Genomic DNA, 19,155 nt, shown 5'->3' on the forward strand with positions numbered 1-19,155 from the left:
TGTTTTTTTTTTTTTTCAGTCTTTCAGTTACCTTATGAAAGCAGAAGCCCTGCTTTCCTGGTGCTCTTCTGTTTTTTCTTCTATTTTATTTTTTAGAGGCACATCCTTATTAAAACAAGGAAGTACACCTCAGTTAGCATGAGAACATCTCCATTACACAACCAAGGAGGTTGGCATCTTTAATCGCATCTTTTTTATATGTTCATTAACTTAACCCTTATTTAACTGTTTAACCCTTATTAACCTTATCTGGTCTGCCAAAAGCAAAATCTTGCACACAGTACTACCAGTAACTCAACAATACAGGAACCCTTTTTATGGCAGAAAAGCGTTAACGGGTTATATACTGCCCAGAGAGATGTACAAAAATAAAAAAAATAGCACTAAATCATCAGTGTCTCTGCTAAAATGTGAGTAGATCTCAAAATTAGTTAAAAGTAGTAATTGCTGGCAGATTGTGGAAAATGGGGGAGCTTTTATACCTATAGTTCGGTTCATTTGGTCCAGACCAAGGAAAAAAAATTATACACTGTTGACTTTTAGCTGTATTCCATTTCAGTAGGATTTTGAATGCAGACGTTTTACTAACATGTTTTACCAATATATTTCTTCCACCGCTTATTCTGACTATGCATACACGGGCCTCGAACAACAGAGATCATCAGTACTCCTCTGGTGGTCTCTTAAAAGCTTCATATCCCTTCACATGTATTAAACTGGGAACAATACAAAGAAGATTAGTAGAGCCCCTGGTGCAAGGATGGCACGCACAATTGGGAAGTATTCTCACTTTTCATTTAAATATGTTTTTTATATTTTTCCCCCATTGGTTTTTAGTGATATTTGTTTTGGCACAAGGGCACCCTCTGCCAGCGCATTAGTAACAGTTTAGTTGCAGTGGTACTGCAGCACGGGAGAAGGCAACCAAAACAAAAACCCATATAATGATAATAAATTCAGATACGTTTCTGTGAAAAGTTGATGAGGGAAACGCTGTTAAAATTAGGAAGACACCGCAGTAACTGTAGAAAGTGCTATGGTGTGTCAAAGTGGTGTTTGTGAAGAAAATGGTACTCTTTTCTGGACTGCATTTCGTTTCTGTCCACTTCAGGTTAAAATGAGAAACACGGTGCTGCCTGGTGAGAAAAGGAGTAAATACCTGATTATGTTTTTGCCAAATTCCAGGAGATGCTTGAACAGATTCAGAAAAGATGATGAATCAAATTTTTTCAGTACATTTGGTCGTTAAATTAAAGCCGCTTTGTATATTTGCCTAGTTGTTATTTTCCTAGTTGTTATTTTCGTCTTGAATGAAGTTCTGCTGATGTGATCTCCTTTTCAACTCCATCAGTTTATTTTTCTTTTGACACACCACCCCCCCCCCACACACACACACACACACACACACACACACACACTATGCAGCAAAGTTAAAACTGCCAGGTGAAGACATGCTTGAGTCACTCCGCTGCTGCATAGAGTGGTCCTTATGGTTTATTCAGAGTTTATTAATATTGAACATCGCGTGTCTAAATTGCATTAAATTCGAAAAAGCACGGCATTCCCCAGCAATACGATTCAGTTTTATTTATAGTGTCAAATCATGACAAAAGTGATCTCAGGACACTTTACAGATAGAGAAGGTCTAGACCAGGGGTGGCCAACCAGTTCAGCATAAAGAGCCAAAAACAAACCTGCACCATAGCTAAGAGCCACACAACACATGCACGTCCACACTTCAACAGTGACTTCCAGATCTAATGACAGTCATACTACTTAGCAGTTTTCATAGATTTTTCTTACCTAGATTAATTCAGTGGGAAACCTGACAGTCTTTGTTATCCACAATCCTTTTCATGTCTGGCTTGTACTCGGTTGTTGCCACCTGAAGCAACTCTTTCACGTGTGTGTACATAAGAACAGAACGATGTTTTGACTTTACTTGTTTCAGTGTAGAAAGAAAGAAACGTAGCGTAGAAATCTAGACGCACCCTAGCAGCAGCAAATGTAATTTGCAGCCAGGGTCAGTCTAGCAACTCTCCGTTGGCTTGCGAGCTGGAAAAACCCAATTTTGGTCAGGCCAATAACATCGTGTATAGAGTCGGTGGGCGGGCTTAACATAAGGACGGCAGAGTTGTGACGGTTCCGCGTGAATTCCCTTTAGTAGTTAAAAATTGAACAGAACAGAAAATTGCGTTGCCTGTGTCTTTTCACAGCAAATGCGCATGTGTGGAAAGCGGTCGCGCAACAGCTGAAACGGCATACTCCTTCATAGTATCCTTCAACAAAGGAGGAATGTAGCACAATATGGATGTATTGGCAGGAATGTAGCACAATATGGATGTGAAAGCAGTTATAATTGGCCTATGTGACAATAAAATTAGTTTTGGTTAAAATCAACAAATAATCGTGATAATTAATCGTGATCTCAATATTGATCAAAATAATCGTGATTATCATTTTGGACATAATCGTGCAGCCCTATGGGATGTAGAGCATGTCCACGATGGGTGACGTTAGTGATATGAGGACGGATAAGGTTATGTAGGCTACATAACTGATAGACTGGGAAGAAAAACGATACCGCTCAAATAGGGAAAACCCTGACGAACTTCCGGCAAATTGGAGATTTTGCTCTGCTAGTCAGTCTGGCCAAGAGCCCATTTAAGCCCATTTTTCCAAAGGACTATCCAATGCGCCCAGAAGCATTTGAGCGGCGTCCGTTGGTGACGCCCCTTTTGGAAATGAGCTGCGAATGAACCTTGCCCAGGCCCACTCTCAGTTACAACTGAGAAGGGTCAGGTGTCAACCAGGCTAGGTAGGCTGGTATCTGGAAATTAAAATGCATCTATAGTCGGGGCCTCAATATCATCTCCCGACGTATGTTTAACTCCCTGCGAAGTAATACAGCTTCTTCATCAACGGGATCGTCGACAAAAGGAAATGCCATGTTTTGAGGAAGAAAAAATATAGTCTGCCTAACATGGTTAATAAACCAACACTGTTTTTTTATTCATGCAGATAACAAACTGCGCTATAATGCGCCTGATACAGACTGAATGAATGAATGGGGAAATGAAAGAGCGCTGTGTCAGAGGGAGGACTGAGAGAAACTCGAGATTTATTGAAGAAAACCTGCTCCCGACCAGGTTAGGTTCACAGGCTCAGTTACCATAGTAACTGACTCTGAGGTTAAGTTACCTCTCTTTCTGAAACAGGCTGGAGTTACCCCTCTCTCTCAGGTTTGATTAACCTCCCTTTCTGAAACAGAAAACCTCTCCGTTTCCCTCATCTCAGGGTTAACAAACTCAGAGTTTTCACTAAACCTGCTTTCTGAAATGGGCCTCTGGTAAATGGAAAAACGCCAATAGAGACCACTGTGTAAATAAACAGCAGTTCACTTTTGCTGCTGGATATACCAACTTTAAAACTAATACTTTTACTCTTCCGTTAATGAGAACAAGCGGATATCCTACAGGAACATCGTCCCTCTGCCCTCGCAACTCAAATTGTGTAAGTTTACCATACTAAGTTATAACACTTATAACGTTACCGCTGCCAAAATACCTCCACTAATTACATTACTTTAAAACTGTGGTGGTAATGTCAAAGCAAGCGACTAATGTGCCGATTTAGCAATGAATGCCTTTGCTTAGTGTGTTTCACCTTTGTTTCTGACTGTGAGTAGCAGCGAATCGTGTTTTTCAGCTGCAGATTTAGTGTTTTGGGGGGCCCCAGGCAACCACTGTCTTCCTTTATTTTTCACCCTTTTTCTAACTGTGAATTTTGGCATTTGCAGTGGTAGAAAAGGTAGGCCTACACAAAACATTTTCTTTCTAAAGTTAAACTACGAATACCACACAGTACAAGTCCTGCATTCAAATGTTTACTTACGAGTGAAGAGTGAAAGAGGCATTATCAGTACAATGTACTTAAATGTACTCTACTCTATCTGTTCAAAGATGAGCTTTCTACTCTAATATACTGCTGGATAGATTAATCAATAATAATTCATCATGTTTTAATTGTTGTATTTTGTAAGTAAAATCTGAATCTGCAACATAACCGGCAATATTTCTCTGTCAGGTAAATGTAGTACAATGTTTTCCTCTGAAGTAAAAGTACACAGTCAGTAGTATGTAGTTGAGTTGCATATTTTGTAAGTGCTTTGGGGGGGCCTTCTGTAAGTTATTTCAGGGTACAATGAGTTAGAATAGTAACATATTCAATATTTTATTATCTAAATATAATGAATCTATAGCTGTTAATACATGCTAATACATTTATAGGCAGTTGCCTACCTTGCCTAACGGTTAAGTCTACTCTCAGTTTCCTGTGAACCAGAGTGTATTTTAACGGTGTTTCTGACCGTGAGTAGGCGCCAGGTATGTGACGCAACCATGTCTTGGCAGGTGTATTGCTCAGGACCCAAGGAAGCGCAGTGTAGAGTGTGAAGTTGTTTGGATGAGCGGTTCTCGAGAAGCTTCAAGCAGCAATACCACAGGCTAAGCAGTCGGATTGTTCCGAACAGGCACGTTTCGAAGGGACACTGCACTTACTTCAAATAGAAATGTAATAAGACTGACACCTGGCAAATGTGACTGAAATGAATCTTTTGGAGAGCCTTTAGACTGAGGAATGTCAAACTGTAGTTGTTGGAAGGAGATTCAACTAGCATCCCTGAAAGGGTCCCTTATGCTGTGCATATTAACCTAGATAATTTAGCGTCCATAGCATGTAAACATGTTATAGTATAAACCCAAAATACAAGTATGAATCTGAAAATGAGCATGATATGGGAAAGTTTTTTTTTGTATGTTTTTAGAATGTTTTTATCTCATATGTTTTAAATCATTATAAATGGAAACGTTTCAGCATATTTAAACTCTTCAAGACGGCATTAAAAATCCTAAATAGGTTTTTTCAATCCGGTTCCGTTACAGTTTCAAATGTGAGCCAAACCTCTAACACTATCTCTGCCCCACTCCTCCCGTCTTTACAGCGGACCGTAAGAGCTTCTGCACTATTCACAGCACGGGATACCTAAAGAGCTGGCCGCCCACCAAGATGGGTCTCGACGAAGACAACGAGCCCGACAATGAGGGCTGCAACCTGAGCTGCCTGGTAGCCATAGGCCGCCTGCACCCCCACATTGTCCCCCAACCCAGCCTGGCAGACATCAGGGTAAAGCCCACAGAGTACGTCTCGCGGCACGCCATCGATGGCAAATTTGTCTTCGTTGACCAGAGGTGAGATGCAAGAGAGTGTCAGCGAACATTCAGCAAGATTCATCTTGGATCAAGCTGAGACTACTGATTAATTTGTATGAAAGGAATAATATTTCAACATATTATGGGAATTTAACATAACACTTATGCCCCCTGTATTTTAAAGAAAGAACATTTATTTATTTACGATACATTATTCATTCACAAAGAAAATTGGTGTCCTTAAAGGTAGGATTTTTCCTAATTTTTTTAATTAAGTTCAATTTCCAAAAGATGATTTTTTTTTTTTATTCCTCTTTTTAGTCAACTTTAGCATGGGCATTATGCTCAGCACTGTACATCATACATCTGATCTGTCCACAGTCTCATTCAGTAGTGGATGAGAGAGGCATTTGTGTATGAACATATATGTTTCATACACGCGCTGGCTCGGCTAATAGCAAATTGTTACAAACAAGCTAAAACAAAAGTCGATCTGTAAATGTTTAACTGTTTAGCATAGTTTGCCACATATCTTAAAATTAGGCAAATTCTTGTAAACTTAGCTGCTGGCTGAGACGGCTGCAGGGAATCACAGCAGCAGAGGGTGGAGGACAGAGGACTGGAGGAAGGATGATACTGACTGATTTCTGTGTTCTTCGTTCTTTCTAAACTTCACTCAGTATGTCAGGAATGTCAGGAATATGATTTAATTTATTGCATTTTAAATTAGTTTCCAGTGAGATATTATTGAGTTGGAGACTTTGTGTTTGCTAAACTAAACGACGCACAGCGCAAATGATCAGACTATTACTGCATCGGGTGGCAGCTTGAAAATATTTTTTTCTAAAAATAGATGTGTTGTGTGGGTTCAAGCTGGCTGTGTATGGTGTGTGGGGGCTGCATATGTGTGCTTCCTTGCTGCTAAAGAAATGGAGAGTGATGATGTGTTAATGGCCTATCAGTGCAAACAAAAGGATACCAACGTTCAGAGTGTCGGTTTGGCCGTTATAGTAGCCCTAAAAAGCCTGTGGGTTATGGTGTTAATTGCTGGCCTTGAAAAAAACAAAACAAGAGTTGTCTTTGCTGATTAACATGTTGAGAACTTCTTTGCTTTTGTCACACATCAGCAACTGTAAATAAACACAACCTTTCTCTGTCTCTCTGTCTGTCCCTTCAGAGCCACAGCCATCCTAGCCTACCTGCCCCAGGAGCTGCTGGGAACCTCCTTCTATGAGTATTTCCACCAGGATGACATTGGCCACCTGGCAGAGTGCCACAGACAAGGTACCTGCTGATGGATAGACAAAATATCTTCATGGATTTCAATGGTGAAGTGACTGAATGAAGTAAATGAGTCAAGTCTTCAGTATTCATGTTTCCATCAACGTATTTTTATGCACATTTTGAAGTATCACATTAGAAAATGTTGATGGAAACAGCAAAATTTGGAGAAAAAAAATGTACGCTCACTTCAGGTGGCCTTTTTCGAAAAAGAGTTAATGCGCAAAATGGGAGATGTAAACAGCTTTGCCGAATAAGTTGTGATGTAGCGAACATGTAACTCACATGTAGTGTTAATTTTGTCACCTATTTTTAATTTAGTCTTAGTCTTGTGCCAAATGTCCTTGTTAGTTTTAGTCATTCACAAAAACCTTTTTTGTTAGTCAAGTTTTAGTCAACAAGAGAACTCAAGGTATCTTAGTCAAGTTTTAGTCAAAACATTTTAGTCTCTTTTTAAATAAATTATTTCTGAGATTATTTCTGATAACCATTTCAGTCAAATAGTGTTTCTCACACATCTTAAATATTGGTTAAATGTCATAATTACCTGACAAAATACACTTGTTGAATGCTTTTTGTTGAATGCAACTTTGTTCAACATGTCTGGTTTTATATCGAAGGTCTTCCTTTACGCAAATACAATCGTGCACGTGTATGTTAGATAAGCGCCAGGGCTCCTGGGCTCTACAGCACGTTGTTTTCTTGCCAGTGGTTGCATACATTTCTCCGGCCGTTCTGCAAGCTGCTTAAGAGCGGCTTCACCAGCAGGCTGAACCGGGCATCCTCCCTCCCTCCCCTGTCCGGGCCACATCGCTACCTGGATGTGTGACGGCTAGACGAAAAAAAGGGGACACGCCGAATCTCTAGATGAGCCGCAGCCGTGCCGCGCCTCATTGAACCGCGCTTAGTTAGCAATTGGCCTGTTTGGAACAGGCACACGCTCCAAACAGGCACTACACTAGTTCTATCTAATGATGAAAAAGTAGATGATTGTAGATGAAAATGAAGAGAGATTTTATCTTAGTTTTTATTTTATGCAAAACATTTTAATCTTGTCTTTTTTCGTCAACAATAATGCATGTTACTTTAGTCTTAGTCAGCGTTGTCTCGTCTTAGTCATGAACTGACACAGACACAGCGGTGAACGTTTGTCTTGCTGACACCAAATGTCTCTGCCACAACCCTGTATTCTGCACAGGTGGCCAACTTGTACAATGCTACCTCTCTTAGCTTCTAAACTCTTTGATTTAGCAAGCCGGTTTGCAATCTACAACTATGCCTAACGTCAACTTGTGACGAAACTACGCTTTGCGTAGTCAGGTTGATTCGCTCTAAACATTTGATGGAAACGCTTCTAATTCGGATTTTCTATTTTTTTTCTTTTTTGCAACATTTTAAAAGTTCCGCATATTCCGAATGCGCTGTATACATGTCCAAAGAAGGCCTCTTAAACCCAAATAATACTGGAATATCCCACATGTCTTATATTCGGACAAAGGCCTTATTCGGAATATCCAACCGGAATATGCTGTTTACATGACCTGTATCAAATTTGGAATATTGTCATATCGTACTGAATGTGTGTATGTTTTTACTTACCACACTGATGATGCTGTCAACAGTGCTGCAGATGAGAGAGAAGATCAACACCAACTGTTACAAATTCAAGATCAAAGACGGCTCTTTCATCACGCTGAGGAGCCGATGGTTTAGCTTCATGAACCCCTGGACCAAGGAGGTGGAGTACATCGTCTCCACCAACACTGTTGTGTCGTAAGTAGACGAGAACACTAGGGTTGGGCATCGTTTGGATTTCGATTCCGGTTCTTATCGATTCTCGATTCCGATTCTTTTAGGGGTGGAATTGAAACTGGTCACATGCTTATTTCACAAATAAGAGGAACGTTTTATTTTGATTCAATGGTGGGTTGCAGTTTTACCGGGCTTTTTCAATGTAAAATAAAGCCACACTAGAGTTCCGCTTACTGTGCTCCAAGGCTGGAGCACAGTAAACACAACAAGCGCCTGGCTGCTACGGAAACCAAAACTTGTGCATGTTAAATTTGGAACCCATGATCAGATTTGAAACCAAATCCTCCAAACGATTCCAATAAAGAAACGATTCCACTGGAATCGTAATTTTTGAAACGATTCCAAGTAGGAATCGGTTCTCGATGCCCAACCCTAGAGAACACTCACACCTCATACAACTGATGAAGTACGTACTTGGCTGTGAAATATCAGAACATTTCACGTGTGTTAATCTCTTCAGGTGTCCTATGATGGAAGGATCGGATTATCCTCAATCCGCTGCTTCACCACAGAGTATGGACAGCGTTCTCACCTCAGAGGGTAAAATACTAATTTAAACAAATGCACAGCGCTCCTTTACACCTGGCTGTTTTATATATTTTTTTATTTTTTAAACCCACAGCCACTTTCAATAATCCCCCACTGAGAATCATTTATCTTTCACAATGAATAAAATCTCTTTTTCCTGATTGCTGTTGATTGGTAGGTGGAGGAAGGCGGGCACTGCAGACGGTCCCTGGCATCCCCGGTGGCACAAGAGCAGGAGCTGGCAAAATTGGACGCATGATTGCAGAGGAAGTGATGGAGATCCAGAGGTGGGAGATGAAATCAGTGTATTTCAATCTCAAAACCAGTAAAGCTCACAAAGTCTGTTGGTCCTTGACTGGAAAATCCCTGTGGTCTAGGTTTTAATGTAGATGAAGGTGATAGAGGTGACATACAGATCGTGTGATATGGCACGATTTATCACACATCAGAAGCTGCTGTACATGCTTGACAAATGGGAAACTTGTATGACATAAAATGTGCAGGATTCAAGCTTTTTATAGAACATTTCACATTTAATGTATTGAATAATATTGGGTCATTTAAAAAACATTTGACGTGGCCAGGTTGTGTCAGTGGGTAGAGCAGGCGCACATATACTGAGAGGTTTATGCCTCGACGCAGAGGTCCAGGGTTCGAATCCGACCTGTGACAATTTCCTGCATGTCTTCCCCCCCCTCTCTCCCCTTTCTCACCTAGCTGTCCTGTCAAATTAAAGGCAGAAAAGCCCCAAAAAATAATCTTTAAAAAACATTTGACGATAAAATGAAGAAGTACCAGAAGTTCTTCACTGTGTAAAATAGGACAGTGTGTGTACTCCCCGCTTATTTCTGAGTCCTCCAGACTAACGCAGACTCAGATGGCTGCTGTAGTGCTAAAATTATACCAGTTGTCTCCATTGATATGTGTTATCTACTTATTGCCATAGCAACGCTGACACATTCCAATAAAAGTGTTTAAAATTGCTGCATGTAGGTCACATTTGCACCTGTTACCCAAGTGAAAAAACATGACTCATTGCCGTTTTTTTGCAATTGAGGTTGATGGTAAGGAAATAAAATCTATGAAATGCAAAGTGTATTTCAGAGTCATTGCAACCATCTGTGTCTCTATCAGGATTCGAGGCTCCTCCCCCTCCAGCTGTGGCTCCAGCCCTCTGAACATCACCAGCACCCCTCCACCTGACACATGCTCCCCAGGGGGCAAGAAGGTAACACACAGCAGAGATAGACACACACACATCTTTTGGAAATTTGCTTATTTGCTTTCTTGCCAAGAGTTACATGAGACGATCAATACCAATCTAGTGTTTGTACAATAAATATGACACTACAGCCAGCAGCTGGTTAGCTAAGCTTAGCATAAAGAATGGAAACAAGTGGAAACAGCTAGCCTGGCTCTGTCAAAAGGGCAAGAATCCATCTACCAGCACGTCTAAAAGATCACTAATTAACATTTCATAACTTGTTTGTTGCCAGACAACCAGCGGAAACTCCAGGTAGTCACTGAAGAAGTGAATAAGTTTAAAAATAAGATATTTGACATTTAAAAAACTCATGCTGGTCTATCGATTTGAAAGTTGCTGATCCAAAGTATCAAGATCTGGGTCAATCCGGGCATTTTTAATGGATTGTATCGGCTAAAATAAAGCTGATCAAAATCTGATACTTTCTTTACTGTACTCTTACTGTTTAGTCCACCTCAGCCAACTCGTTTTTTAGCGTTGATCTTCTTTACGACAGCAGACCTCTATGCAATGTTGCCATTTTACCGACTTACTCTGTAGAAATCTGTGACTTTTAAGTCAAACATTTTATGTCAAACGGCAACCTTCGGTGGTGAAAAATGAAGCCAATGCGCAAGTGCTAAAAACTGCCGTTCATTGAGTGGCCACTTGAGGCTGGCTTCAAAAGGGTGTCAATCCCCATGTTAAAATGCCCAACTTTACAGTAAAAAATTAAAAAAGTTGGCTGCTGTCACAAGAGGCGAGCATAGAATGAAGGCTTCGTTTAGCCCGTCTCAGCTCCATCCATGCTCCACATATTTGCCCATTTTTTGATTAACCGACCTCAGGCACTGCCAAGATGGCGACGGGTGGAGTTACCAGAAGGCAAATTTGCCTTTGCTAGGATGGCGAAGGCATGTCCAGCCTCTTATTGGCTTACCCTGGTATTCTTACCCTAACCAATCTCACTCCTTATGCCTAAATCTAACCAATCCAACCAACGAAGGCAAAAAGTACTATCCAATCAGAGGCAGAATTGGGGCAGGTCATGCCTTCTCCATCCTAGGAAACGCAAACTCCATTTTGGCTCCTCAGAAATCTATGGGTGACATCACAGAGACTATGTATTTTATACAGTCTTTGGTACATGTATATACCAGTCAAAAGTTTGGACACACGTGTGTTAAAACTTTGGCTGGTACTGTTTATATACAGTCTATTCAGAAAGTATTGAGACCTTCACTTTTACACATTTTATGTTCCAGCCTTAAGCTAAAATCATTTTTCCCTCATCAATAGCCCATAATGACAAAACAGGATTTTATAAATGTTTGCAAATTTTTTTAATTTCTTCTGCTGCTTTTGACATGTGAATATGTCTATGGGGATCAATAACATCTTAATATCATTAAAAGTATATGCTACCTGATAATTATTAAACAAAACAACAAAATGACTGTGTTGAGTGTTAAGGAAACATTGATGCATCTACAGTACATTCACACTGACCTGGGGATAGAAACCGCCACTGCCCTTTGCCACACAGATGGGATGCTCTTCTTGGGCAACTCTCATGAGGATCCATAGGAGTTTCAGCCCTCTTGTACAGTTGTTATACAACTTGTACGGTATTCTAATGCTGATGCTGATATTGCCCGCATGATCACCTGCCGGACCTCACTGAGTTTGGGTGGTGATGCGTCAAACAGGGCTGATGGTTCTGGAGGCATTCAGTATGTAGCCTGGTGGGCCTAGGGGCTCGTTCCTTGAAGGGTCGCTGTACTGAGTGTGCATGTGTTCCTCTAGCTCTTCTTTAGAGGCTTCCAGTGTTCCACTGGCTTTTCCTTTTAGGAGCCCACGTGCGTAGCGGAATGGATTCTTGAAGAAGTTTGCAGTCTCCTTCTCTTTCCTTTTCCTTCATTGCCAGATGCGCTCTGCCCTTCTTAGTTTGACAAGCCTTACTCTGATCTCATCCAAGAGGACTTTCAGACCCTCTTTTTTTTGGACGTGTCTGCCCTCCTCCAGCGCTGTCCTCACTACTGCCTATTTGATGATTACCTCGCCATACCTGCCTCTGCATCCTTACAAAAGGGTTTCCCCAAACAGGTTTAGCTTGGTGTTACGTCCCTATCGTGTCTAGGGTTGGAGGACGGTAACAATTAAATAAAACCAACCGGGGAAGAAAACCAAGGAAAGGCGGAAACGCTTCAAGGTTAACTATTCATCATCATTTGTTAACAAACTAAACAAAACTGCTAAAACAGAAAGAAGACGACTATTTAGCACAAAACGTAAACTAAATAGAGCAAGGTTATAAACACACAAATAAACTTGCACACAGCAGAGTGGACACGGGTTTCACTCTGGCCCACTGGCTCCAGCCTGGCACACGCAAGAACACCACTCTCTCTGGCTCACACTGGCTTCTACTGAAGCCCATCCCCTGTCACTGGCTCAGCAAAAGGTACTTAACGCTTCCCCCTCGTTATTGCTGAGCAGCATCAGTTGCAGGGGCGACGCAAGCACACACACCTGGAGAGAGTGGCAAACAAAAGGAAAACACACAAAACAAAATGCAACACGTAACAATTGGCTTCAACTGGGCCACACAAGGTTCTCTGGATTAGATCTCTCGGGTGTTAATCAAGGTTTGTCCTCTCCTCCGCTGCATTAGATTTTGGCCATTTGGTCCTGTTCTTTTGACCTGGAATCTTTAGGCTTCTGACAATTTGCCATGACACCATTCTTTGGTTGCTTAGGGGTGCTACTGGGTTCGCACCTTAGGGGTGAACGGCATCCTTTTCTTCCTCCTCTCTTCCATCTCTGCCTCCGCAACATTGGGCCCAATCAGCACTGTGGTTTTTGACATGGCCTTGGATCCCACTTGTCTGACCTGCCCATTCCGGATCAGTGCAAGATTGCTTGGGGCTCACACCACCGCACTTCATCCTTCCCATATGGCTGCAAAGTCCTATAAGTGTTGCCTTGTGCAGTCTGGCTCCCCGAAACCCCAAGTCCATCTTATTCGACCCTGTGACAGTGCGGTCTTGCAACCTGACAGGACGTGCTGGAGGGAGGCATTGATGGTCCCGCAGAGGTTGCAGGGTTGTTCTGTACCGAGCCACTGTGTCCATGGGGATCAATAAAGTCTTATATCATTAAAAGTATACGCTACCTGATAATTATTAAACAGAACAACAAAATGACTGTGTTGAGTGTTGTAAAGAAAACTTTGATGCATCTACAGCACATTCACACTGATCTGTTCTTTCCATGTGCCTTAGTGTCTGTTCTGTGGACAAACACAAAGATATTTGAGGACAGAATGGAAACCTTTTCAGCTCGGGTTGAAAGTGATCTGTGTTCACAGTAAACTGATATGTGCGTGTATGTGTCTATAGATTCAGAATGGAGTGACACCCGAGCAGCCGAGCACAGGGATTATTCCTGGCCCTGATTCTGTAGGCTACCCCTACTCCAACCAGTCCATCATGAGTGAGTTGGACATACACACACGCTGAACATTTTCTTACTGAGTTTTTTTAACTTGATGTTTTCTCCTTTCCAAACATAATTTTTTGCAATGACTCTACCTCTGTTCAGGTGACAACTCCCACCTAAGTATAGACATCATGGACGAGCCTGGTTCCAGCAGCCCCAGCAACGACGAGGCGGCCATGGCGGTCATCATGTCCCTGCTGGAGGCGGACGCTGGCCTGGGCGGCCCCGTCGACTTCAGCGACCTGCCCTGGCCTTTGTGAGGAAGCTAAAAGGGAAGAAGGAAAGGGGGAGAGGGAGATTCCCTCTTTAGCACCAGAGCCACTGATGAAAGAGTTCAGTCAGGTTGAATTCTGTCTGTCATGTTTCCTGCCCTCTGTACACAACTACACTGCAAAAAAAAACAATCCACCTTAGCACATTTTAATATCTACAGATACTGAAGATTTGTATTACACACAAGACTGTAAGCAGACCCTGGATTTCATGGATTCCCTCCTTCAAATGATGTGTTAAGATGATCCAGTTTGCAGTGTTAGTTGTCTCTGCCACGGTTAGAGACCATTACTCTAACAACAGTCCAGAAAATGGCATCTCAAGTTACGGGATTGCGGTGCTAATGTGTCTACTGATGGACTGAACTCTGTCTAACAGTGGCTCTGGGCTCTGTCATTGCCAGGTCAACAGCCAACGCCGAACCAACACAGAACTCCTGAGACATTCATAGATGGTGGTTGAAGTTTGATGTGGGGTGGAGTGGTGTTGGGTGGGGAGTGCTTGATTTCTCCCTCCTGCCGCAGCCATCTAAACATCTCTAACTGTACGTCCATCTCTAACTGTACGTCCGAGTCTCCTCGAAGGATGTCGGTGCCGTACAAACAAGGCTGTGGTTGCACTCCCCCCAAAAATGGCTTTTTTAGCCAGCTGATCTCCAGCATGGGGAATGAACACACAACAGTTATCCTCTGGTCATTTGCTCGGAAGATTCGTAGAGGTCCTTTATTCCCAAGCCACAGAATTCCACAAGCAGATGTATTTCAGTTCATTTAAATAATGAAAAAATCCTTTTTGAAAAAGCCACCTAGCTGCTGTTTCCTTAACTAACATAAACATGATCTCGTTTTTTCTATAAGCTATTCATCCTCACTAAATTATATTTTCTGTATTTTTCCTGTAAGTTAAATTTTAAGCTATCAAAAACAATACTCCCAAAGCTCTTGCTGTCATATGACTTGCTTAGTAGAGGTCTTCACAAGTAAAAAATGATGGACTCCATTGGAATTGAACCAGTGCAACACCTAACATGATGTGCATAAATTGATTTTTATGCAAAGCGAGGACACTCAGACCTGATCCAAAATGTGATTCGATCCACACACAACAAAATAGAGACACTGGCAGCATGATGGGCTACCAGTTAATATAGTTAAAAGATGAAGTAAGTAAGAACTTGAACTTCCATGTTTCTAGACCCATATAGCTTGTGAATCCAAGTCCCTATCTGACGGACTGTCCTAGCCACGAGTGGCAGGAAAATAATTAACTTAAGTAAGTTTTTTTTTTTTTTTTTTTGATATCGGACCATATGGCTCAAATTTTGAAAATACATAGTGTCATATTGGACTGTTTTCCCTTTACTCAGATGAATGTATTTATTGTTTAACAACCATTGCTTGTATAGTGTGTGTGTGTGTGTGTGTGTGTGTGTGTGTGTTGAAGTTTCTTTGGGCCGTTGTGCATCGCCTGACCATGACTGGCGATTCCAACCGTGGCCACTACACCAAAATCACCTCACAGCCCAGCACTGATCCTGGGCAGTTGAGCTGCGTCCCAATCCCATACTAATTGTAAGCAGGTTTTCATAATGTACTGTGTTCACAGTGGAAAAGCTATCAAATAAAGTATATTCAAAACAGTCAGCATGCATATTAAAATCCCTGGATTTTTGAGTGTGCTTTTTATGTGCACTTTTCTCCAAGAAGTCAGTGCTCAAAGGGCACAGCAAATGCCCATTTAAAAAAAAAAAAATCTAAAACAGCATTAAAAAAAAAAATATCTAAAGTAATTCTTGATGATGAAACAGCTTCAGAAAGACTTAAAGACAAGAAGACAGAAAACAAAAATAGAATCTGAAGTTGTATTCATATTGAAATGAAAAGTCCTAATCATTTCTTATATAATAAAAAACAAAAGCAGTTTAAAATGACTATAAAAAAAAAAAATAGTACAGAGTATATATACTGTACATGGAATTGGGACACAGCTTTGGCGTCAGGCCTGTCCAGGGTGTACCCCATCTCACACCTAGTGCATGCTGGGATAAACACCCTCCAAAGGATAACAGGGTGTAGATGATGGCTGGACTGTACAGTTTATAATCTGGTTGCCTCAAAAACATTTTAATGATGATTATTAGCAATATATTAATATGTCACATGCATATGTGATCAAATCTAAAAGCAAGTCGGCTCAGATCCACTTAGGCAATACAACGGGTGCCTACACAATACAATTTGGACCCAGTTCAGTTATTAGAAACTGTCTGGAACTGTGAAGACCTCTAGTGCTTTGTTCTCTAGTGTTCTCCTTTTAGCTGCAAAATCTCTGAAAGTCCTTAACGAGTGTTAATAGCAGGCAGTCAGCAGAAGAATGAATAACTGTAGAGAAACTCTGACTACTGTTTCAACAAAGAATCAGACTTTAATGGAGAAAAAGAGGTTAATTGAATCTGGTGGCAGCAGCGGCTTAGTGTGCAGGTGTGTGTTCATGGCTGTAACGGCACGCTTGATGTCTCTGAAGAGCTATTCAACTGCAAACCAAGACAATTTAAATGCTCCTCCGTGAGAAAACATGTTCTTCACTGCCATTTTACTAAGGTCTGCTCCTCACAGACAGCTTTCTACAGGTAAACACATGTTGGCAGGCTAATTAGCATCGTCCGGCTAACAGAGAAACCTGTGTTCTGGGTGACAGGCTACCCATCTACACCAATACCCATATGAAGCACTTAATAATGCAGTCAGACTTTTCAGTCACTGAACTCTATTCCCTCATCAGGAGGGCTAACTCTGGATCAGTATTCTGGTACAGCACAGGCCCCAATAAAGTTTTTTTTTTTTTTGACTTAATCTGAATATTTAAAAAATGAATCTAAAATGTCCGCCATCAGTACCTTGGCTGAAGTCTAGCCCTCAAAAAATGAAAACACGTATAGCTACTTTCAAACTTGTTTTGCCGGTGTTGGGAGAAGTTAAAAAATAAACACCTCTGAGTTAAATTCTGCTGACAGATTTACTGTATTTTGATAAAAAAAAAAAAAAAAATCTGTTTAGCACTTAATACACAGATGTATTGTGGCTACATTTAACTGTCAATGAAAACTATCTTGTTAGCAGAGAAGGCTATAATGTAGATGATGCGAGTATAGAAACCGATACATGTCATAGAGAGGAGGCGACAGTAATCCTGTAGAGTAGGTCTTTGTAACGGGGATAGAGCTAATCATGTCCTGTGACAGTTAACAAGGTCAGAAGGGACAGCCAGGGTGGAATTCTTCATTTCAGTGTCCGTTTTTCCTCTATGATAATGAATATCCTTACCACAACCTTTACACCTCGCCAGCTCTCTGCTGCTCCCAGACATATATGAATACATGCATTGCATACATTTGCAATGCAAACATTTTCTTTCTGTATTGGATTTAAATCTCTGGCTTAATATCAGTCAATATCAATTTGTGGCTGAACATTTGGCACTCCTTCAAAATGAGAAATGAAAATCTCTCCATTCGGGAATGCAAATTGGTGCAAGTCAAAGAGCTGCAGCAGTTCCTGTGTTGCCCATCTGTGTAAATCCTTCAGTCAATGTACACAGTTTGGTTGAAAAACTACTGTTGACATTGAAATACCCCCCCCCCCCCCCTCATGTCCTCTTCCAATCAGGCAGCAGCTGGCGAGGTCCCATCTGTATCTGTTCTAGTGGTTTTCTGTTTCAATGTTTTTACGCTACACACTAAAATAAAGTGTTCCCCTTGTTGATATACCCCTCCCCACCTGACAATAATTATCAAATCTTTAAATATTATCATGTTAAGAGTATACTTTATGCAAATATGAGTATGATGAGTGTATTGTATGTATCAGCAGTGAAATATTTTTTAAAATAAAATTATTTGTTCCTGTCATTATGGACTTGGTATCTGTCAGTACCTTGTGCTACTATATTTTTTCCTCTCCATTTTGTTTCTTGTTTGTCCGTCATATACAAATGTGCTCCACATATTTTTTCAGTGGGTAAAAGTATTCTCTGTGTGTTCATTCATGGTTTACATGTGATCTGTTCTCTCCCAATCAGTGCAGCCCATTAGTATTTATAAATTATGTTGCCATCCAGTGTGAAAGGTCTGCACACACAGAGAAAGGCTGAAGGAAATGTTGGCATTGCTTTCACAAGCCTCTTTATTAAACAGGCAGCTGTGAGTAGGTCAGTGATGTCACGGACTCAGACTCAGGACACAGAATACCATCCGAATATCTTTAATGGAGGTCTTGGACAGGGTACAATAAGTAAAAATTACAGAAAAACTCTGGAAACTTCCACCCAAAAATACAGGGAAAAAACTCGGAACTTCAATTCAAAAATACAGAAAAACTCAAGAAACTTCCAGTCAAAAATACAGGCTAAAACTCAGGAACCTTAAATTAAAAAAAAACCACAGAAAACTCTGGAGACATAAAGTCAAAATAGTTGTAATAAACTTAAAAGCACAAAGGCCAAGAGATAAATTTAACTTCTCAGGAGATAAACACAGGAAGATCTGGCACAGCAGCCAAAATGGGAGAGTCCAAATGACATGTGAAGTCCTGTAGTGATGAGACCAGACAACAACTGAGCCATGGAGAGGGTTCTTGTAGATGACATAACGAGTTCAAACAGGCAACAGGTGAGGAGTGCTAATAGGCTGGGGAAAGAGAACAATGATACTGATTGAGAGGAGACTGTGTAGCGGGCGTGGCTGAGGGAGAGCCCAGTGCCGGTGTGACAAGTGAACACCCCTCATGCTATAGAAAAAAACCCACAGAGCGACTTAGTTCAGAATGCCAGAAACCCTGTAAGCTTATTTGTGGTTTGATTTGTGTTCAAAGTTCAGGACTCCCTGTTGCTTGTGTGTACAGTATATTCCTACATCTGGTTACAGTATTGTTTCACAAAGGAGCTCCCAAAACCCTCAGAATGTCTTCTGTCAAAATATGATGACAGCAGTGATGTGGGTAATACTGCACCAGCGGGGGATGCAGAAAATCTCTGTGATTTAAAGGTCATTCCACTCTGATCAGCCTCTAGGCTACACTGTGTAGGCATGCACCATCTATCAGACATTTAATAATTACCTATAACTGCTTAAACATACAATATATAATTTTCTGCCGCAAGGGGTCTCGCAACTGAAAACATGGAAGTAAACACGGACATTTGATGACGTCGTGAAGTTTGGGAATTTTTGTCTTCATTGGTAACCACCATTGCTGGATTTAAATGCATCCGTTTACAGATGAGTTAATGTATTAAAGTTTTGTTTACGTT

The 19,155-nt window shown here is 41.1% G+C and overlaps 1 protein-coding gene and 1 non-coding gene across 4 annotated transcripts in view; both read left to right on the forward strand.

The window, feature by feature from the left end:
- The window catches only part of LOC144522543 (basic helix-loop-helix ARNT-like protein 1), a 39,146-nt gene extending 22,296 nt beyond the window's left edge, over positions 1-16,850 (forward strand). For all 3 annotated transcript variants that reach the window (XM_078257709.1, XM_078257711.1, XM_078257712.1), the window contains 8 exons: positions 5,003-5,249; positions 6,388-6,494; positions 8,114-8,264; positions 8,764-8,843; positions 9,010-9,118; positions 9,966-10,059; positions 13,476-13,569; positions 13,678-16,850. In XM_078257709.1, the coding sequence (XP_078113835.1) occupies positions 5,003-5,249; positions 6,388-6,494; positions 8,114-8,264; positions 8,764-8,843; positions 9,010-9,118; positions 9,966-10,059; positions 13,476-13,569; positions 13,678-13,835 (1,040 nt within the window). In that variant the 3' untranslated portion in view covers positions 13,836-16,850. The remainder of the gene's footprint in view (positions 1-5,002; positions 5,250-6,387; positions 6,495-8,113; positions 8,265-8,763; positions 8,844-9,009; positions 9,119-9,965; positions 10,060-13,475; positions 13,570-13,677) is intronic.
- On the forward strand, positions 692-795 carry LOC144522797 (U6 spliceosomal RNA). Its single transcript, XR_013502452.1, has one exon. It is a non-coding gene; the product is annotated as a U6 spliceosomal RNA (small nuclear RNA).
- Positions 16,851-19,155: the final 2,305 nt, after the last annotated feature.

This window comes from Sander vitreus, chromosome 8 (assembly GCF_031162955.1).
Source record: "Sander vitreus isolate 19-12246 chromosome 8, sanVit1, whole genome shotgun sequence".
In the NCBI taxonomy this organism is placed as follows: domain Eukaryota; kingdom Metazoa; phylum Chordata; class Actinopteri; order Perciformes; family Percidae; genus Sander; species Sander vitreus.